General features: G+C 28.1%; 1 protein-coding gene across 1 annotated transcript; it reads right to left on the bottom strand.

Moving 5' to 3' along the window:
• Nucleotides 1–5,899: 5,899 nt before the first annotated feature.
• LOC107437014 (uncharacterized) lies at nt 5,900–21,806 on the bottom strand. Its single transcript, XM_043053948.3, has 4 exons — nt 21,641–21,806; nt 16,520–16,744; nt 8,596–8,817; nt 5,900–6,054 (listed from the first exon to the last, which is right to left on the bottom strand). Exons 1-4 carry the CDS (start codon nt 21,711–21,713, stop codon nt 5,927–5,929), a joined length of 648 nt encoding a protein of 215 aa, XP_042909882.2. The 5' UTR covers nt 21,714–21,806; the 3' UTR covers nt 5,900–5,926.
• Between the last annotated feature and the right edge of the window lie 762 nt (nt 21,807–22,568).

Raw genomic sequence — 22,568 nt, 5'->3', positions numbered from 1 at the left:
ACTTTTATTAAACAGATAAAAATAGTAAAAATTTACTAAAAGTAAAATTTTGCACAGAATTATCTTTAGATAGACGAATTTTATAATTGTGTGCAAAAATTTTTTCAATTCACTTAAAAGTTTTCGAGATATGGCAAAATACGCAAAGTGTAAAATTAGCAACCAAACTTTTGACCGCTCTCTAACTGTATATACTAAGTTATATATTAATAGTTAAGATATATGATTCTAATCAGAATGGTTAGGATATATCATTCTAATCAGAATCATATATCCCAGACGGCGGCTGCCCTTTATATACTTTGATGATAAAAAATCTAAATCTGCCGAAAAAAAGGTATGTTCAGAGAAAGTAAGTTTTTGTGTCTGATTTTGTAACTTAAAATATCGTCTGCACGAATTAATGAGCATATTTGAGGTTATACCATTTGAACCATTAGGATTCAGGTTTAGAACGTGAAGACTCGATTATTTGATCAAAAGTTATTCTGGGTGGTCCGTTTTTTATTTTGCGCATTGTACATTAGATATGAGCTTGAGCTCGCTTATGGAGTCCAAAGACCTTTAATTCAAACCCACTTGAACCCGAGATACAAAGGATAACTTGGAGCCCAAATCCTCCCGATCCCGAGATATACATCAGATATAAGAGTCTAAAAGTCTACGATAAAGGTGTCGGATAAAGGATTATGAGGTCTCGTCACTTGGTTTTTGATGTCTAAGCACAATGTAAATAATAAATTAAAACTTTTTATATCGCTAACCTGCGAAGCAAAAAGTGAAGAGAAAAACTAAACCAACTGAAACTGTAAGATGACTAAAACAAAAATTAAGTAAAGATCCATATTACAAGCTAAAGAAAAGTAATTTGACATGAGCACTAGCCTCACAAAGCAAAATCACATAACAATAGATAGCTGCTAATTTTAATAACTTATAAATTTTAAATTTTTTATGCTAAATAACTGAATCAAAATTTTTTTCATAATATTTCTGAATCAAAATTTGTTTAGTAATAAAAACTTTTATGAAAATTTTATCAGGAATCTGAACCTGTCCGAGCCTGAAACCTTCTTTCAATAAACGAGTCCACGCCAGACGCTGGCTCGGACTCGTGCATTCGGAGCCTAGCTCATCTCTACTGTACATACAATGAAAACACAATGCAATGTATGCCATATTTGCACATATATACACAAAATAATTAAAAATACCCTGAATAATTTTTGATCTCATGATCCTATCTTCTCTCCCCAATCTTAATGGTTTCAGCGGTAACCTATAATATGCTACTTAATTAGTTCAGATAATATTTTAAGCTACGAAATTACAGACAAAAGATGTACTTTCTCTTCTTATGTTTTTTTGGCCGATTAGGAATCCTCACCCCCAAAATTTAGGGGTAGTCGCAATCTGGAAAATATGGTCCTAATAGTTTGGTCAGGATTTTTTAAATTTTTAATGGAATTTTTTTAAGCAAATTGAAAACTTTTTGCACGCATTTTTAAATTCGATTATCGAAAGATATCTTCACACAAAAAAAAATATTTCGAACAACTATTTATTGTTTCTTTTATATATATTTTTATTTAATAATTGCTGCAAAAATTTTAAATGAAAGGTATACAAATTTTTTCATCAATTTCAGGAATGTAATTTTATATATAATCGAACCATTAAGATTAAGTAATACTAGTACAGTAGGGAACCGATTATCCGGAACGATCGGGACCATCGTTATTCCGGATAACTGATTTTTCCGGTTTTCTGAATCGCTACAAAAAGCCGTTTTTTTATTGTTAAACCCAACTGGAAAAAAAAATTGGAAATAATCTTAAAAAGAGGAAAAAACGATGAAGTAATACACGAATGATTATTTCCAAAATGATGGTAAGGTAAACATCTTTCAAGAAAGAAAGAAAAATCCTAAAATCTTATGAGGAAAATAAAAAAAAAATTTTAAAAATGGGGGGAAATTTATCGAATTTTGTTCCGGTTTTTTGGTTTTCTGAATTCCGGATAACGGGTTCTGTACTGTACGTGAAGATACGATCATTAGATCAAAAGTTATTCAAGATGGGTCATTTTATTTGCTCATTGTACTCACATACATCGAATGTAAATATGCACATATATTACAAGTACATACATTTATAAACACATTACATGTACCTACGTGCAGTGGGCAAAATAATTAATGAAACTCCATGAATAACTTTTGATCTAATCATCGGATTTTCACTTACTAGCATTCAATCTTAATGGTTTAAGGAGATGACTTCAAATAAGTTTGTCTACAATAGAAAATTATATACTGCGAACTTATATACTTATTATTATTCAGATTTTTTAAATTTTTAGGATATTCACATCTAACTTTTTTCATTAGTTGCCAAATACGATTCACTACAAAATTATGATAAGTTTTTCATAAGAAGAAAAAAAATTTCGAAATGAAAAATGAAAAGTTTTCAAAAGAAAATTTCTCTGCCCATGCACAATATAAAATAACTAACACCAAATACTTATATCTAGGGCAGTTTTTAGCGAATTTTTTAAAAATTTTAACTTAATAATTTCGCAGTTAATTTTAAATTGCTCAAAACCTTATGTCTAATTCCTTTAAATATTTATAAAGATATAGCCAAAAAAAAAAGAAAAAAAAAGATCATAAGGCAAAAAAAAATTTGTTTTTTATAAAAATGTCCATAACTCTATAAAAATTTACTTTAAATTTACGAAATTTCATACAGTTAAAAATAACAATTTCAGTAATCGATATAAGTTACAAGCTTATTGCTTAATTTTCGGACATTGCGAGTGTCCAGAAATACTTGTTTTCTTTCGTAATTTATTGTTGGTCTCTCAAACCTCTGAAAGCCATAAATCGCATTGTTGGTCTCTCAAACCTCTGAAAGCCATAAATCGCATCGTTAAGTATGAAAACTCGCATGAACTAAACATCTCTAAAGTTATAAAAGAATCCTTTTTGCAATTCATGTGAAATTTTTTAAAAAATATTCAAAAACAGAAAGTGTCTTATTGGAGAGTAGGGGAGAGTGGGGTCAATTGTAACAGGGTACGATTGTAACAGAGCAAAAATTTCGAGTGTTGGGTTCCAGATTTGGTTCCTAGGTGGCGCACAAGGTGTATTTAAAAAATCTACATGTACACCCCTGATGGCAACCATTTTTATGTACTTTTGAAAGAGTTACATCACAAAAGATATTTTCACGCCACGCAAGTACTTTTTTTGGTATTAGAATATTATATTGTAACAAAGTAATTTTGTTTAAACAAATAAAAATTAGTAACCGAATATGTAAGTGGACACCTTAATTAACCTTTCAATAAAAAAAGATTAGTTTTGCTAATTAACTAGCATTGATTTTTACAAATGAAGCTGAAATGGCGTCTTGGGGACAATTGTAACAATAAGTAAAGGGACGATTGTAACAGCTGAAAATAAATAATCTTATGTTTACAAACCATTACTTAACTCTTTAAGAACCACCAATAGTTTCCTATATCATTTATATTATGTTGCATGTGCATTATTTTATTTGTCACCTTTCACAGCATAAATTAAAATTTTTAACCCCTTAAAGTTAAAAGTTTAACCCTTTAGGTTTCTGCTCATTATTATTTTTACTCCTAAAATATCACTACTATTTTGATCAATAAAAAAATATATCACAACTATGATAATATGTTTAATTAACTATGTTTTAGTTGAATTTATGAACTGTTACAATTGACCCCGTAAGTGGGGACAATTGTAACAAGTGCACGACTGTCAAAAATTGGTAATAACTAATATAATAATATTTAAAATCAGGTATTTATTTTTCTCTAGTAGAGGATAGTCTACTTTACTCGTCTGTCAATTAATACTAATAATATATTGGATTTTTTGTTAGTTAAAAATGGTTAAGTAAAAAATGTTACAATTGACCCCACTCTCCCCTAGTGTGTGTATATATATATATATATATATATATATATATATATATATATATATATATATATATATATATATATATATATATATGTCAACACATGATCCCTATAAAATTCCTTTGACCTTTTATGTAACTAAATATTTCCAGGTCTTTTTAATAAACTTAACTTACTTAACTTATTGCTAAATATATTTTTTACAATTATTCATAATTAGATTAAGTTTCAGAGATTAAGTTTTAAAACATAAATTATGATTATTTTTCTTAAAAATAATTAATGATTAATCGAGAAACAGAAGTATAATCTATCAAATGAAAATAGTTTTGAGAAATAGAGTAAGTTTAAAAAAAATATATTATGACTATTGTTTTAAGGTTACAATAAGAACTAGTAAACTAGTGCGAAAACAAGATTTTGATCAAAGTTTTATAAATTGAGTTTGCTGTAAATTTAGAATACTTGTACTCTTAGATTTTTTTAAAAATACTTTACTTTTGTTTGTACTCTAATTATTTACAAAGTCATAGCAGTTTTTGTGCAAGATCATAACAGTGGATAGACTAAACTAAAACATTCATCAAACTAAATGCGCCATGTTAATGTATTGATTTTAAATCTTTAAATGTGTTTATCTCAAAATTAGAGTTTCTCATAATTTACACCACCGTAAAAAGGATATCTCATGTTGTTTTTAAAATAATTGTCTAGAATTTTCATTCGTGTTAATGAATAGAGCACATGTGTTTTGTACTACAGACTAAGAGAAAAAAGTCGAATTTCATTTTTTATGCATATTTTTTCGTAAAAACAAGAGCGCAAATTTTAAAAAATTTGTTTTTTAATTACATTGATCCCTAAACTTTGTAGTATATGCACTTGCTTTTAAGATAATAATTCAAAATATAGTTAAAAGTTTTCTAAATAAAATCCCCAAAGAAATTTTTGTTTTAGCTGATAGAAACTTTTTTATAGTGGCCAGCGTAGATGCAAAAAATGACTTATTTTACCTGCCCACTAATGACTTATTTTACCTTCCCACCTGCAAAAGAAGTGAAATAATCCAGTCTCATTAATGTGAGATTCAGGGTTTAGTATGTGTTGGCGATTTGGAAAGAGTGAAACCTAGCATCGGAGAAACCTAGCATTAAATCCTTCTACCTGGAAGAAGCAGGCTGAGAGAGTCTTGGCCTGCATTGGGCTGTAGTGCTGATGAAGAAGAGGATGTAATTAGAAGTGACGATAGATTATTTTAGTCTCCAGATTTTAATTCAAGCAGCATAAATCGATTGCATCAAACGCTAATGATTTGATTGTTAGTTTTGTACATGCCATAACTATGGAAAATGAAATATAATATATTTCAAAAATATAATACATTATAAAAAATATTTGAATGCTTCGAATCCTAAAAATATCCCAAATTGGCTCTACGCTAAGCTTAAGTGAAATAACGTAAAAAAAGTTACACTGTATATGATGGTTTCAAAAAAAAAATGAAGCCATGTAAGACGTAAACAGACTAATTATGCATCAAAGTTTCCAGGTACACAAATCAAAAATGTATCGTAAAATGCATAAACAAATAATATATTTAAGTTATATAAAAGACATGGACGAGAAATAGTAATATTTAAACAAATTCGATGTGAGATACGGCGCTGTATTAATTAGCTTCAAGTTAAGTAGCGTTCTAACTTATGTGGTGAAGCTTAGCTCAACTTTAACACGCCATTTCGCTTATAAATGATCAGATAGCAATGACGTCATAGATCACATGATCCGTGATCTTCTTCTTGAAGTTCAAGTATCCAATTAATATTGTAACATAATTATTTATTGAATTTTATATTTTATCTTCCTAATTAACTTTCTGCGCAGAATATTTCGGAATGATAATGCATTCAAATTTTTATATCTTATTAACTCAATCCGTCAATCATTTTTTCTAAAATTATTTTTATTATCATCCATAAGAAACAAACAAGTTTGGAGATGATCTGGAATGGATTTTTCTGTAAATTTCCTCTTTCATGCGCCGTTTCTTTTCATTCTTCACATTCTCAGAGTTGGCTTGATACTCTCTTAATCCATCTGTAAAATGATACAGAACTTGATACAAAAGAAAAATATATTTGAATGAAACAGGATTGTTACGTTTAAAACACTTGTTTTACTAATTTTAAAATTTAATCAATTTTTTTTTAGATAAAAAATGCAGTAATTATTGTATGTTCTTTTATTTCTATTATTAAAATATTATGCTATTTTTTTTTTTAAAGTCTGTCCAACTGTTTTTTTTTTTTTTTTTTCATTTCTTTTTCGTTTCCTTTTTTCTAAACTATTAAAATATCTTACAAAGTTTTTTTTTCCATACAGTATTTTTATTATTTTTAATGGCGAAAACATTATCCACAGTTGAAGCTTCAATTAATTTTTTTCTTTTGAATACTTAGAAAAAATGACTTAAATGATCCCAAGAAACTTAAGAGGTAAGATATTACCTGATCAAAAACTTCATTTGCTTCAAAAATATATGAATAGGAAATAACAGTCGACATGCTTCAAGCGCTCCAAAAATAGGCGTCCATTTTCAAGACTTTACAGACGTGAATAAAAAGAAAACATATGAAAAAAAAGGAAAACAAAATTGCAGGGAACAAAATTAGAAAAATTCCAGTAGCCCAAAGAGAAAAAAATGTGGTTTCTCTAGTTTTGTTCTTCACCTTTCTTTAAATTTTAATTGGCAATTTTACATTTTATATTTAAAATCATTTTTGTTTCTTTTCATTCAAGTTTGCCAAGTCTTGAAAATGGGAGATTATTTTAATAGAGCTTGAAGCATATCGACTGTTATTTCCTATTTATATGTATTTGAAGCGAACGAAGCTTTTCATCAATTTACATATTAAGTCTACTGAAATGTCCCCATTGTTTACGATTTTCAACCTATCGAAAATGTTATTTATTGAACAGTTACATAAATCTGACGTCTGATTCAAAAATTTCTCATCTGTAACTAGAAATATAGAAAATTAAAAAATTTTTATAAAACAATGTTTAGTCATTGGTTTCGTAAAAAAAAAATGCTCAGTTATTCGTAAGCAATTGAATCTTTTCGCTCTTATTTATTATAAAATTTTTTTTCTCGAGAACCACTGAGGAAAATTGAACAAAAATTTCTTTGCTTAAGTGAAATAACTTTCCTGTTATGTGCTTTTCAAGGAAAAGATACTAACTGTTAAATGTTAAATACAGAATAACAATACTGCAAAAAGAATTTTTTTATTTTAAATAAAAAAGATTTTTTTTTCATGCAAAGAAAAACTTATTAACGAAAAAAACTAGAAGGAAAAATAAAAAGAACAAAAGTTGGGAAATATTTTCACTTTGTTATTCTTCACTTATTATGAAATTGTCCTTTTATAATCGGTTGCAATATTAACCAAATTAAAGAGAATAATCCAGGGGGGGGGGGTATTATTTTGATAACTGAAGAATAAAATGGCCATTTCTTCCAGGAATATGAATAGCCACTTTTATCCTAACACAGCAATTATAAGTGAAAAATATTTCATAAATTTTTTTTAGATATATTTTTTTGTAATAAATTCTCCATTTAACACTGTTTTTATTTTGTCTCTCTATGAATAAAAACATATTTCTGCTCTAAAATTAAAAAAAAATCCTTTCGTAGCGTAATTATTTTGTTTTTAGCATTTAACACACTCTGTATATTTTCTATGACAAGTACGTAAGCCCCGAAATTTTTATTCAATTTCCTACTTGGATTTTCGAGATGGAATTTTTCTTAATAAAATTAAGCAAATTCAGTTGTTTATTTATTTATTTCTTTTTCTCCTTATTATTATTTAAATTTATTATTACTTTTTTATATATTTGAACCCGTGATGGGACACATAAAAGTTAATTAAATAAATATAATTAAAAAATAATAATTTTTCTTGCTTCATTCCTGTTTTCTTTCGATTTTTGGATTCCTGCAGAGTAAAATACAAAAATCGCTTTGATGTTATTTAGACTGCCAATTATGTTAAAAATCTCAAAGCGCCCAATGAATTATTTATTTTTACATTTTTAAAAGAAATGTGGTTTACAAGGGAGCTTCGTTCTGACTCAATTAAAAATATATAGGAAAAAGTACACTAAACAATAGTAATTCAGGGTTTTTATTAAGAATGTTTATAAGAAGTGTTTTAAATAAACAAAAGGAAAATTTATTATTTTTTCTTAAAAACAACGATTTTTTTCCTCCAATCTTTGAATGAAATTAAAGAGTACTCTTTTATGCAAAACACGTGTTTCGCACGACCGCCCAATTTGAAAACAGCAAAGTTAAAAATGACAACAAAAAAAATTTAAAATAAAATAAACAAACTTATGAATAAATCTACGTATATTCATAGAAAGTGTATTCATGTATTGCAGTACATCACCAAATACTTTATATTTAACACTAATTAAAGAAAATTTCTTTGATAAGTCTTTTTTTTTGAATTATGAAAAAGCGATTGTTAGATCAAAAGTTAGTTGGGGATTATGTTTTGTTTTCACACTATGCATTGGAAATAATACATTCGTATGCGTTTGCTCTGTGATTAAAAATTTACTGACCACAATCCATCTCGTCGGAGCCATCAGGACAATCGTCATTTCCATCACAAATGTTGTCATTCGCTATACAGTTGATGTTATCAGAGCATTTAAATCCATCACACGACATTGTGCAATTGTGCTCATCACGACCATCCTCACAATCCATCTCCTCATCACACTCGTAAGTTAAAGGAAAGCACGATCCTTCAGGACAGTAGAATCCAACGCAGTTGCTACTAGCTGAAATATAAATAATAAGTTCTTCTGCCAAGGAAAATAAAAAAAGCCACGGTTTAAAATGTCTCTCAATTATAGCAAAGCTATGATCAGGGACGGTTCCAGAAATTTTTCCTGGGAAGGGTCATAGACTCTAATTCCCCCTCCCCACAATTATTTTTTTTTTTTTTATAAAAAAAGAATTTTTACGTAATTTTTTTGAAAGAAAAAAGCTGGGGTTTTTAATGCTAGTCTTCTCATTTATTCTTTTCATAATGAACAATAGAACAAAACATAAATAATATTCAATACATAAAAAGTATTCAAAGTCTTTAAATAATAAATGTAATGAGTTTCTTAGAAACTTTGGCAAATCTGTCAATGATTTTTTCAACATCCAAATCAATTTCTCGATGAATGTTTAATAATGCGAATCCATTTAATCGTTCTTGATTTTGAGTTGCTCTAAGCCAAGTTTAGAGACGTCGAAGAGTTGAAAAGGAACGTTCTGCTTTTGCTGCACTAACTGGTAGAGTTATTAAAATTCTCAACAACATTTGATTGATGAGTACAAATCGATGTCACAGGCATTAATAACCTTGGAAAGATCGTTGGGCACTTCAAGTCCTGCTTACAAGTCTTGAAACAGTGAAGAACATAATTAGATGAGGAAAAAATTGACTTTTCCAACCTACATCGGTGTATATGCCCCCTTAAATAATTTTTGAAATAGTTAATTTCTTTTGCAAATTATTGAAAAAATTATCATTTTTATTTTTTTCTAACTTTTTTTTTTGGGGGGGGGGTTATGACCCCTGTGACCTTCGCCCGCTTTATCCGCCATTGGCTATAATTTTACTCTGTATATGCCATCTTGCTATAAAGAATTATCTGAGCTTTAGCACAGACAAGCAATTAATATACTTTCAAAGTTGTTCTGTTTTAAAAATCGAAAATTTGGCGATATTTTCCCCCTCAAATAAAAATCAACAAAATTAATGAATTATTTCCATTTTTTGCAAATTTTTATGAGCCCAGATAATGCAGCATTAGAAAAGATTTTTAAAAAGATTAAAAAACTGGACCATGAACGCTTTTAATTTTCTTACAGCTGTGACTTTTCTCTATATAGACGTTTTGTGCCTTGTTCAGAATAAATATCGAAGGCGCTGGCTAAAGATAGGCTGAACTTGATCTAAAAGTTATGAGTAACTGTTGAGAACTCACATCATTTATAAAAATGGCATATTATTCGCAAAAAAGCACAATTTCACGCGAAAGAACCTTCGAAAAGTAGCTTTAAATTATTGTAATGAGTTACGCGGACATAATGTGCATGATAGTCTCTAACAGTATATATTTTTAAGTGTATATACTTGAGCAAAATAACATTCAAAAATCAAAATGTCGTATGATATTAATGTGACACAAACCATTAAAAAACAACTATTATTACTGAAATAGAGAAAAGCAAAAGCATCAAATATCAGTTCTTCATTCATCCTTGCGGTCAGAACATTTTTGTTTTTCAATAAGCATCAAAGGCTGCTAATCAAACTTAAAATAAAACCAATCCTCTGCTCTTACTGACGGCTCTATAAGGGTTGGCCAAAATAAAAAAATTTTTGTTTCACTTAAGTATACTACAGTAAAATTAGGCGAAAATTTATGAAGCTCAGATAATCAAAATAACAAGCCGTGTCGTACCATTGGAATTTGTTTAGGAAGGTCATGGTTAACCGCACATGAAAATACCATACGAAATACGGTGACGGGGTTTGGTTCGATATCGACGCATATAAAGAATGATTTTCATATTTGGATAATTGTTCTTTGCTCAGAAATATTGCATTAAATTATACCAAAAGACGCGTCTTGAGAAAGACTTTTGGTTTTTCCCATTAATAGTTTTTGTTTTTATAATTTGTGTTTATATATATATATATATATATATATATATATATATATATATATATATATATATATATATATATATATATATATATATATATATATATATATATATATATATATATATATATATAAGTTCAAAATGAAGAATAAAACAAAGAAAAATTATAGACATATGAAAAAAAGGGGGTGGGAAATAATAAGTAAAAAAAAAAAAAAAAAAAAACAACAAACAATATTTTATTTAAAAAAAAAAAAAAAAAAAAAAAAAGTGAAATGTTAATTAAAAAAGCCGGAAAAAAAAAAAAGATATAATCTTTTCTTCAGCCCACACGATTATATCCGCAAAACAGAGTGCTTTCTGATATTGTATCAATAAAGCCAAAGCAAAATATATTAATACAATAGTGTGAGGAGCACTCAAAAAAATTTTTTTATAAAATAACTACGTAAAAATAGATCATAAAAAGTAAATATAACATGTAAAAACAGATAATAAAATAAAATAAAAAGAAAAAATAAAATAAAAATAAAAAACATAAAAAGGGGGACTATAAAGCGAGTAGCAAAATCATAACAACTTACATGGACAGTTATTTTTCAAGAATGATTTAAAAATGTTTTCGCAGAAAGATTGCCAGATTACAAAATATGAAAACAAAAGCGCAAATTGAGTGTAACAAAAGGGTTCTAAAGTGTCGTTCTTACTGCACTGCTGAAGTGATTTGTTATTCTGAGTTTTGATTTGTTAGTTACCAAGGATGGGCCCGAAATGGATGTGCACAAGGTAATATTATACTGGATAATTTTAAAAATTGATCATAAATAGTTTTAGAAGATAGATGTTTATTTAAGAAAAATATAAAATAGAAAAGAGAAACATAAATTGCCTGCTTTGTAAATAATTTTAGCCGCGGATTTGCACGATATGGATTAGTACATAGAAAAATTATTTAAATTATCAAAGAAAAAATTTTAATAGATAATTTTTAACACGGATTTGCCCGAAATGGATTTGCACATGGAAAAATTAACAAAGAAAAAATTTTAGCAGATAATTTTAACCACGGATTTGCCCGAAATGGATTTGCACATGGAATTGTATAAATTAATAAAGAAATTTTTAGCAAACAATTTATCCACGGATTTGCCCGAAATGGATTTGCACATGGAAAAACTGTATAAATTAACAAGGGAAATTATTTAGTAAAGGAATTTTTAGTAAATAATTCTAACCACGGATTTGCCCGAAATGGATTTGCACATGGAAAGATTAACAAAGAAAAATTTTTAGTACATAATTATAGCCACGGATTTGCCCGAAATGGATTTGCACATGGAAAAATTACATAAATTAACAAAGAAATTATTTAGTAAATAATTTTGGCAATGAATTTTGGCCTGAAATGGATTTGCACATGGGAAAATCATAAAAATTAACAAAAAAAATTTTTAGAAAATATATCCACCAAAATATACGATTAATTCAATGATTTTATATAAAATTTTATTACATTAGTTGGGTATCCATTGTTTTTTATCAGATTTTGAAAGAGTTTATCGATTTGTATTTTGGATAAATAAATATTACTACACATTCTTTTAATTCTGTTCATTTCATTAAAAGTGGTATTTAAATAGATGCTCCTAGAAACATTAGAATTCCAAGTAACTAGTTTATTAATATTAAAATTAAAATCATTTCTTTTATCGTATAAATCAACAAAGCAGATATTTTCAACTTTCATAATACCCAAATCCAAAAAATTGAAATTAATATTATCATCATGATTACGAAGTAAGATTAATTCCTCAGGGTATATATCACTCAATAAAACAGTAAAATCTTGGAAATTAAAGATAATTAAGTCATCAATATATCTAAAAACAAATTTAATACTCAGAGTAAAATTTTTTTCATAATAATGCAAAAATAAGTTAGCTAAGAGAGATGAATAATTAGATCCCTGTGGTATTCCATTAATTTGAAGAAAGATATCCCTTCCATTGTAAAGATAATTACTAAAAAGACAAAAATTAATCAGAATTTCCCAATAATCAAAATCGCAACAAAGGATATTTTTAAAATCATGGTAATAATTCAAAAGGACATCTTTTAGTTTAGAAAGGGGAATGCTATTGAAAAGATCCTGGAAATCAAAAGTCGCAATAGAATTAATTTTATTATGTTTAATGAAATCTAAAATCGGTTGATTATTAGTGATTATCCAAGAGAAACCTTCTTTAGTAATATAGTTAATAATCTTATTTAAGTAGTTAGAGAAAATGGTGCCAGGTTTAGTTAAATAAGTATTCGACCCACATGTGATAGTTCTAAATTTTACTGGAATTTTATGAAATTTAGGACTGATAATTAAGTAAGGAAATTGTATATTGCTAATTTTAATTTTTAATCTCTTGTAAAAAGCTAAAATTTTTTTAATGGCAATATTATTATTGAAATTACTAAGTTCAAAATTTTTACTATTTTTTAATTCCGTATTTAAAAGTTCAGCATAGAATTTTTTACAGAATATAGCATAATTATTGTTAGCTTTGTCTATGGGAGTAATTACAAAATTTTTTTGAAGTTGCTTAATTGATTGAACAATATTAGAAAAATTTGTTGAATTGTTATTCTTATTTAAATTATCCTTATTATTGAAAATAAAGTTTTTAAAGTAATAATAAACTTCCCATTTCCATTCTGTTAGCATACCTAAAGGTAAAGAGAATCTATTTGATATCTTTAAACAAAAACTATTGAGATCATTAAGAAAGTATTTTAGAATCTTATTGATTGATATATGGTAAATGGGTCTAAATTTTGTGCCTTTTATCATTAAATTCCTAAGTTCCAAGTTTTCTATAATATTTAAATTACCAGTGATAATATGTTTATGATGTTTATCAACAAAATCAAAATATTTATCCTCCTCACAGTGACATTCAAAATCGGATATATTAATACTCCCTAAATTTTTGCTTATATCATTATAGTTAAAAATGGTTCTACCAAGTGATTTGTTATATTTAAAACTTTTAATAATGTTAAAATCTTTTAATGGAAATAAAGCTTTAAAATTTTCAAATATGTTGTGAAATTTGATCTTATCGAAAAAGTTAATCTAACAGTTATCTTGTTAATCTATACAGTTTTTCCATGTGCAAATCCATTTCGGGCAAATCCGTGGATAAATTGTTTGCTAAAAATTTCTTTATTAATTTATACAATTCCATGTGCAAATCCATTTCGGGCAAATCCGTGGTTAAAATTATCTGCTAAAATTTTTTCTTTGTTAATTTTTCCATGTGCAAATCCATTTCGGGCAAATCCGTGTTAAAAATTATCTATTAAAATTTTTTCTTTGATAATTTAAATAATTTTTCTATGTACTAATCCATATCGTGCAAATCCGCGGCTAAAATTATTTACAAAGCAGGCAATTTATGTTTCTCTTTTCTATTTTATATTTTTCTTAAATAAACATCTATCTTCTAAAACTATTTATGATCAATTTTTAAAATTATCCAGTATAATATTACCTTGTGCACATCCATTTCGGGCCCATCCTTGGTAACTAACAAATCAAAACTCAGAATAACAAATCACTTCAGCAGTGCAGTAAGAACGACACTTTAGAACCCTTTTGTTACACTCAATTTGCGCTTTTGTTTTCATATTTTGTAATCTGGCAATCTTTCTGCGAAAACATTTTTAAATCATTCTTGAAAAATAACTGTCCATGTAAGTTGTTATGATTTTGCTACTCGCTTTATAGTCCCCCTTTTTATGTTTTTTATTTTTATTTTATTTTTTCTTTTTATTTTATTTTATTATCTGTTTTTACATGTTATATTTACTTTTTATGATCTATTTTTACGTAGTTATTTTATAAAAAAATTTTTTTGAGTGCTCCTCACACTATTGTATTAATATATTTTGCTTTGGCTTTATTGATACAATATCAGAAAGCACTCTGTTTTGCGGATATAATCGTGTGGGCTGAAGAAAAGATTATATCTTTTTTTTTCCGGCTTTTTTTCCGGTTTTTTAATTAACATTTCACTTTTTTTTTTTTTTTTTTTTTTTTTTTAAATAAAATATTGTTTGTTGTTTTTTTTTTTTTTTTTTTTTTTTACTTATTATTTCCCACCCCCTTTTTTTCATATGTCTATAATTTTTCTTTGTTTTATTCTTCATTTTGAACTTATCTAATGAGTGCTGTTTACTTGCAGCTTAAGCGCAATAAATGTTACTTATTGTTTTTCTTAACTTTCTTAGTGTTTTCTTGTATTTATTTATTTATTATATATATATATATATATATATATATATATATATATATATATATATATATATATATATATATATATATATATATATATATATATATATATATATATATATATATATATATATATATATATATATATATATATATATATATATATATATATATATATATGTAATACAAAGTAAATACTTTTGTATTAATAAAAGAATTAAATCTCTTTCGTTTTCATAAAATGTCTTTGTTAAAGAATAAGCGTAGAGAGATTCTATTTTGGGAATTCAAGGCTGAAAACATACCATTGAAATATAAATAGATTTATATTTCAAAGGAAGAGTTATTTTTAGAATCGTTCCCTTTTTCAATACCATATAAGGAAGCAGAAATGATTTTCCTTAATGCGTAAGGTTACAAGGAATGTACGAATGTGCCTTTTTACTTCAAATCTATGTTGGTATAAAAGGTAAGAACGCATAGTTTTGCGTGTCCTTTTCATCTTGATTTGATCCTGATAAGCTGTTCAGGAATTGTCAGAAGTCTTGTCCATTCCCCTCCCATAGGGAGTGTGGACGTAAACTGTTAGCAATACCAGCCTATATTTAAATAAACCTGTTTAGAACGTCTGATGGCTTATGACTGCAATTATTTCAAGCTAAATACAACACTGATAACAGGGTTGGAGCCCTGTTATTACATATATATATATATATATATATATATATATATATATATATATATATATATATATATATATATATATATATATATATATATATATATATATATATATATATATATATATATATATATATATATATATATATCTATATATATATATATCTATATATATATATATATATATATATATATATATATATATATATACGCATATATAGGGGAGGAGGAAGGTAACCGCAGTCTGGATAACATGGTTCTAATAGTTTAGATAATGATCGGAAGGTTAGGCCTTTTAATATTACTTTTTAAGTGCACTCTTTGCATGTTTCCCTATATCTCGTGAACTTTCTGCTTATTTTGCTTTATCATGTGAACTTTTAAGCGAATGGAAAAAATTTGCACATGAAATTCATTTATCCGAAAAGACTAATTCATTAGAGCATATTAATTATCAGCAAAGTGAAATCCAACAGTTTGGAACTCATAAGAGTTTTAAAAGTTGCTAACTGACTATAGTTTTTTTTTGCATCATATTATCAGTATGTTTGGTCAAAACATAAACTAACTGTTTCCAACTCACAACAGTTATAAAAGTAGCAGGCTGACTGAAATTAGTTTTTTTTTTCTTGCTGCACCATATTTATAATCCGAGTTTAGTTGGACAAATCGTAATCTAACAGTTTCATACTCATAACAGTTATAACAGTAGCTGATTGCTTGCTAAATAGTTCGAATGACCTAAGATCCTTTGTTAAACATCCTTAAGACTTGAGAAATAACTCATATCGTTTAAAAATAAGATAAAATAAGTTACATCGTTTAAAAATAAAATCTATAGTTACTGCAATTTTCTTCATCCGTTAAGTCGTAGCAGTGGGGTCGTCCGTCGCAGACATATGCCTTCAGAATGCTCTGCCCGTTGTTGCACACGAAATGGATTTGTTCGTCATATTCACAATTCCATTCATCGTCCCCGAAGAAGCAATCCTCTTGAGAATCGCATCTCCAGATGCTTGGAATGCAGGTACCATCTCGGCACTGGAATTCATCCTCACACTTCTCGCTCTCTGCGAACAAAAGTCCCTTATAATGACGAAATTTAGTAGATACAGGATAAGCCGAAATGAATGCTATGTGTGATACTGTTTTTTTTTTTTTTTAATTTTTTTTTATCAATTTTAATATTTCTGCATATTTCAAAATTTTCAACATTAGGGGGACGGGGGCGTAAACAAACATATCTCTAATGTTGGTCTGATGTGTATATACGAGGGTTATTTTTTTTCAAGGTCCGATTGGTCGCTGAAGGAAAACTCTGGGGAAAATCAGCTAGGTCTGTGGGCAGACGTCTTGTGCTGTTTCTGTAGTTGGCCAGGGGAAAGCGAGGATTAGCGGTTGTCATTTTTGAGTACGCATGGAGCACATAAACATGCTTCGAAAAATAGAGCCTCCCGCCAAATGTGAAAAACAAATTGCGTTCAGTCATTCAATTTCTGCATGCTGAAGGTAGCAATGCAGTTGAAATTCATAGACGAATGAGTGAAGTGTACGGAGAAGCGTTCATGAGTGATAGCAATGTGCGGAAATGGTGCAGGAACTTTGATGCTGGATGCACCGATGTTCATGATGCAGGCGGCCGGGGAAGGAAGTCAGTGTCAACCGATGATCTTGTTTAGGGCGTGGATCAGGCGATTCGCGGAAATCGTCGGTTCACAATTTCTAGGTTGAGTGAATTGATTCCGAAAATCAAGGTCAGCTCTCTATACCATTGTGAATGAAAGACTCGAGTACCGCAAATTCTGCGCGAAATGGGTTCCCAAGATGCTGTCTGACCATCACAAAACTTAACGAATGGGCACCGCATTAACCTTCCTCCAGCACTACCATCACGATGAAGATAAGATTTTGGACAAAATTGTCACAGAAGATGAAACATGGGTCCATTACGAAATTGAAGAAAAGCTGGCTAAGAGGACAAACTTTCGCCACAAACAACGAGCTGCAAACCAGCGTAAAGAATTGGCTAAAAACACAAGCGGCTGCTTTCTATAATGAAGGTATTGGAAAATTGACACCACGCTACGACAAATGTATGAATCGGAACGGTGATCATGCCGAAAAGTAGCTTATGTTGTATCAAATTGTTCCATGTGAAATTTTCTTGATTCTAACTGTGATTTCCTCTTAGCGACCGATTGGACCTTGAAAAAAAATAGCCCTTGTATTTATATAATAGAAAGAGTTTTAATTGTTGTGAATTATGTTGGTAGAGGAGTGGAAGTTGTTTATTGATTTTGAGGCTGAGATGTGAAATTCTTAAGAAAAAAAAAATGGATATAAGTTCCTCTAATCATGAATTTTCCATTTCTCTTGAAAAAAAAAAACATTTCTCAAATCTAAAGAGAAGAAATCGTTACCACGCTTCCATCACCAGTGACTGGTAGACCAAGACTCTGTATCTCAACATACATTTAAAGTTGACAATTCTATTTTTTAATTAAAAAAAAAAAAAGAAATTCAAAATATTTGATAAATAAACCAAATTGAATTATGATTTTCAAATGGATCGATTTTTGTTCAAAGTATAGTGAAATACACTATTACAAATTAGTATTTTAATTGATATATGTCAATATATATCCGCCAATATGGTTCAGATTGGAATTAATTTAATTTTCTATTGATATAGCTTTCTGACTTGCAATAAATGGCTACTTAACAAGGTATTAAAATTCTCTACACTAGCTTCATAGCTTGTGTATACCCTAGTGCTTTGTAGGGGGGGGGGGGCTAGAATAAACCTAAACAAAAATTTAAAAAAATATTATGGAAGAACTAAACAACTTTTTAAGTTCAGGTATAAACAGGAATGCAGCAAAATATCCAAATTAATGTTTAAAATTATTTCATGAGTTACAAATTATATTTAATAAGGTTCTTTTGACTAATTTGTGAAAAATGTCCACACTTGTCCTCCTTCTCCCCTAGTTATGACTGGTTAAAAAAATAAAATCTAAGCTCCCCGATCCATAGACTCTCATGCCATACTTTATAGACATTTAATTTCAGTGAATTTTGCTGAAAACGTAGTTTGTAGGTATGTCATCGTGAACAAAATAATTTTTTTTTTACCAGATACGTCATGACCATATAGTGCGCTAATTTACGAAGAATTTTTTTCTCCATGTAGTATGTTGATTGCTTAAATAAGTTTAGCTGTCTTGAGGTGTTTTAGAAATTCCAATAAGTTGACCAAAAAAGCAAGTATCTTTCAGTAAGTTTCCTCAACTCTAATGCTAAGTACTAAAAAATTTTTGTAAAAGTATTGAAAACTAACCTTAACAACTTAGTAATATTATCAAATATAAAACAATTGGGGGTTTTTTGCAACAAAAAGATTTGTAAACAAAGTCAAAAAAATTTTAAGATGTTAAAATAAATATAACGATAAATTTTATATGTTCTTAGATATTGATATTTTAAGAAATTTTTTATTTAAAATAACTGGCATGCTTAGCAACAGAATATGCATATCTGTTTTCTTTTTTTAAATGCATATTATCAACAGTTTCAATATAATCAGTAATTTCAATTTTGCAAACTGTAAATCATTCCGTTATTATCTTATTTTTAGGCAAATAAAAGGTATTTTTTAAATATAGTTGGAAGCATTATGTAAAAAATTAAATTATATTTAATTTATTTTGATTGGTATGCATGTGTATAACATGATATACCAAAAAAGAACACGAATATTAAAAATTAAGAAATAATGATAATCATATCTATCAGAGCGTCATATCTACTAAGACCCAGCGCATGCGCATAGTGACAGTCAGGAGGTACGACATGTGTGCTTGTATAGACAGGGACAGTGATGACGTATTTCACCCCGCCTCCTTCCAAACGCGTTCCAAACATTTTTTCGAACGAACCATTTCAATGGCATTTCCTATGTGAATTTAAGACGGCAAGATTTTTAGTTTATTATTGAAATAAATAAATTTATATAGCGCTTCTAAGGGACATATTCCTAATTTATGTAGTTTTCATAGTACGAGATTTTACAGTAGATTTTACGAGTTAAGTGCATTAAATGCTATAAAAAAAGTTTCAAAATGGTTATCTTTAATTTTGATGTATAAAAATTTAAGCGTCAGTACTATTTTTAACTCTTGTTTCATGTTTATAATAATGTCTTATTTTATTTAGAATTTGTTACATATTCTTAACCTACATCTAATTTTTTTCTTTAGTTATGGAAAGGCATGCATTGTTTAAAAACGTTCAGAAATTAATTTTTAATCTATAATTAGATTGTATTTATCAATACTAATGTCTGTTTATTAAATTATGTCTAATGATTAAATTTGTAGTTATTGTAAACTTTGTTTGCTTAAGATTTTCTGATTATTGCTGCTAATTCTCATAAGCTTTAGTTTTTAACTATTAAATAGGAATAAATTATGTAACTAGCTTATTTAATATGTATACATATAGTTAAATCTGCAAGAGTTTTAGTTTAAACTCAGATTTATTTTGACTTGAGATTTTTTCTTGTTTGTATTTGTCATCATCATTATTAATCAGTTTTTAACAGTAGTTTTATGCATTAATTTTGTGAAAAAATTAAGATACCTTATTATTAGATAATTAATATTAGATTATTTCTTAACGTAACTAGTGTAGTGCTATGTTAAAGTGTAGTGTTATGATAGTGCAGTGTAGTGCTATGTTAAAAGGGTCAATACTATGTATAGTTTCCAGAATTTTAATATATAGAATAGCTGAATTATTTTAAAATTTCTAATTTTCATTTTAAAATGAAAATTAGAAATGTGAGAGACCTTCCCTAACGAACTCTGCATGTACGATTGCGTACGCCGTCTCCTGTCAACCGCCAATTTATTCTTTCTTTCCATCTCAAAATATGTTAGCAGATTTATTCAACATAGATGACATAAATGTATTATTAAATATATATCGTAATTAATAGTAAAGTACTGTTTATGAAAAGTGCAAAAATGCTGAGCAAACCACCAGTAATGGTTAGGGAAAGGTTATGGTTAGGAGGTAATGAAGGTGAAAACCCGTTACAATAACGGCTGCGGCTGTGAAATGTTGCTTTTCCTTTATACACAGGGACCGTAAGAAGCCTTGAGAAACGGTGTACATTATGTCTATGGAAGATAGCCTTCTTCCCCGATGTGTATTATTTGATTTAGTAAAGAATATCGAAATTTTTTACTGTAAGAGATAAATAAGTGGTATTTGACCTTTGATTTTCATGCATTTCCTGGAAAATATCAGCATTCACTAATTTTTTCTATTTAGATTTGCAGTTATTTATATCTAAGAGAAACAGTTATTCCTGATTGAAATTTTTTTAATTTACAAAATCAATTATTAGTAAATTTTTGAATTTGAATTAATAAAATTTTTTAAACTCCTTCTTTTGAGTTTTTTATTTTAGTACAAATGTAACTCTGATAATCTATAACTATTAGTAACTATTAGATATATCTTAGTAACTATTAGACTATTTTTCATAGTTAAAAAAATACCAAGACATATATTATTTGGCAATTACAGCGCCTGAAAAAATACATACATAAAATGGACACTGGTTCCCCATCTGTTAATCATATTCAACATATATTAAGCTAAATCATTGGCCTCCTTTATAATAGAATATAAAAACGGCCAAATTCGTTATCGCAATATAAAATTATTAGCACCTAAATTTTAGTTAGTGGGTGAAAAAAAAATTTAAAACTTTCCAGTACAAAAGAGTTTGACTTTACCAAGTATTAAAAAAAAACCTTAAAAAAAATCTTGAGTAGCTAAGGAAATTTAGAATTAGAGAAGTATAATTTATTTATAAAAACAATGGCGAAATTCTAAAATTAATATCATAACGCATATTAAAGCAAACAAGGTTTCAAAATGAATTAATTACTCACCACCTAAAATCAATTCAGAATGAAAAATGTCAACAAATAGTACTATTAAAATACACGTATTGAAAGTTGCCATTTGTTTTAAGAGTGGCTAAATGAGCATGTTTTCCATTTTTTAATACCGTTGTTATTGAAACGTGTTAAAGTTTTTTCTATCCCAGACCGCTTCCGTAAGATAAAAGTTCAACACATTGCTTCCTGGGAAATATTATTACTGTTTTCGGTGAATTCCTTTGATGGAAATGCTGTTGATCTTCATATCATTCCACACGGATCACCATGTAATTCGATTCAATCTCATATGCGTAAAATTTGAGCATATTGTGGCAATGCTCTCTATTAATAATCTCTATTAAGAAATTTGTTACTCATGGCTTGTCATTTTACAAAAATTATGGCATCTTCATTGCCTTTTTTTCAAATTTGTTATTTCCTCTAATTTTGAAAAAAAAAATGTCCTTTTTACTGCTTTTTTTATTTTAAGAGAGGCGATTGCATTTTTTTCCAGTAACAGAAATCAGGAGCTACAGTGTGCCATAACTACCCCAAATTATTTTTAGGTTAAATTAATATTAAATATTGTTATGCATATTCATTTGAGTATTTTTAATTTCAAACTCTAACTGCACATAAAAATGTAATGATGGTGTCGTAGTTTGTTGTCCATTGCTGTCGATACAGGGGAGATCCAGTTTAGGTTGTCATCAGCATAAAATAAATAAAAGTCATGACGGAATTGTTCTCCTGAAAAATATTCTTGTTGGTAGGTACGTATTTTATTTACGTCGAACTGGAGCTGCCTAATTGGCTATTGGTAACGATCTGGGGAGATCTGAGGATGGTCGGAAGACATGCTCTCTCAATTTCGATTTTTAGCATAAGAGACCTCATTCCTGAGGCGACTTTTTCAATTTAGACATAGATCTGAAGG

This window comes from Parasteatoda tepidariorum, chromosome 9, assembly GCF_982258835.1.
Source record: "Parasteatoda tepidariorum strain Cologne lab strain chromosome 9, Ptep-v5.0, whole genome shotgun sequence".
In the NCBI taxonomy this organism is placed as follows: domain Eukaryota; kingdom Metazoa; phylum Arthropoda; class Arachnida; order Araneae; family Theridiidae; genus Parasteatoda; species Parasteatoda tepidariorum.
The sequence above is the reverse complement of the archived record's forward strand: the minus strand, read 5'-3'. Positions and strand labels throughout refer to the sequence as shown.

What these genes read in the sequence shown, in the direction of transcription:
- LOC107437014 (XM_043053948.3), bottom strand. Translation starts at nt 21,713, where the DNA reads ATGGCAACTTTCAATACGTGTATTTTAATAGTACTATTTGTTGACATT. An exon ending in AACGGATGAAGAAAATTGCA is followed by an intron (nt 8,818 to 16,519) that starts GTAACTATAGAT and finishes TTTATATTTCAG; the next exon opens with CTAGTAGCAACTGCGTTGGA. An exon ending in CTCCGACGAGATGGATTGTG is followed by an intron (nt 6,055 to 8,595) that starts GTCAGTAAATTT and finishes ATCATTTTACAG; the next exon opens with ATGGATTAAGAGAGTATCAA.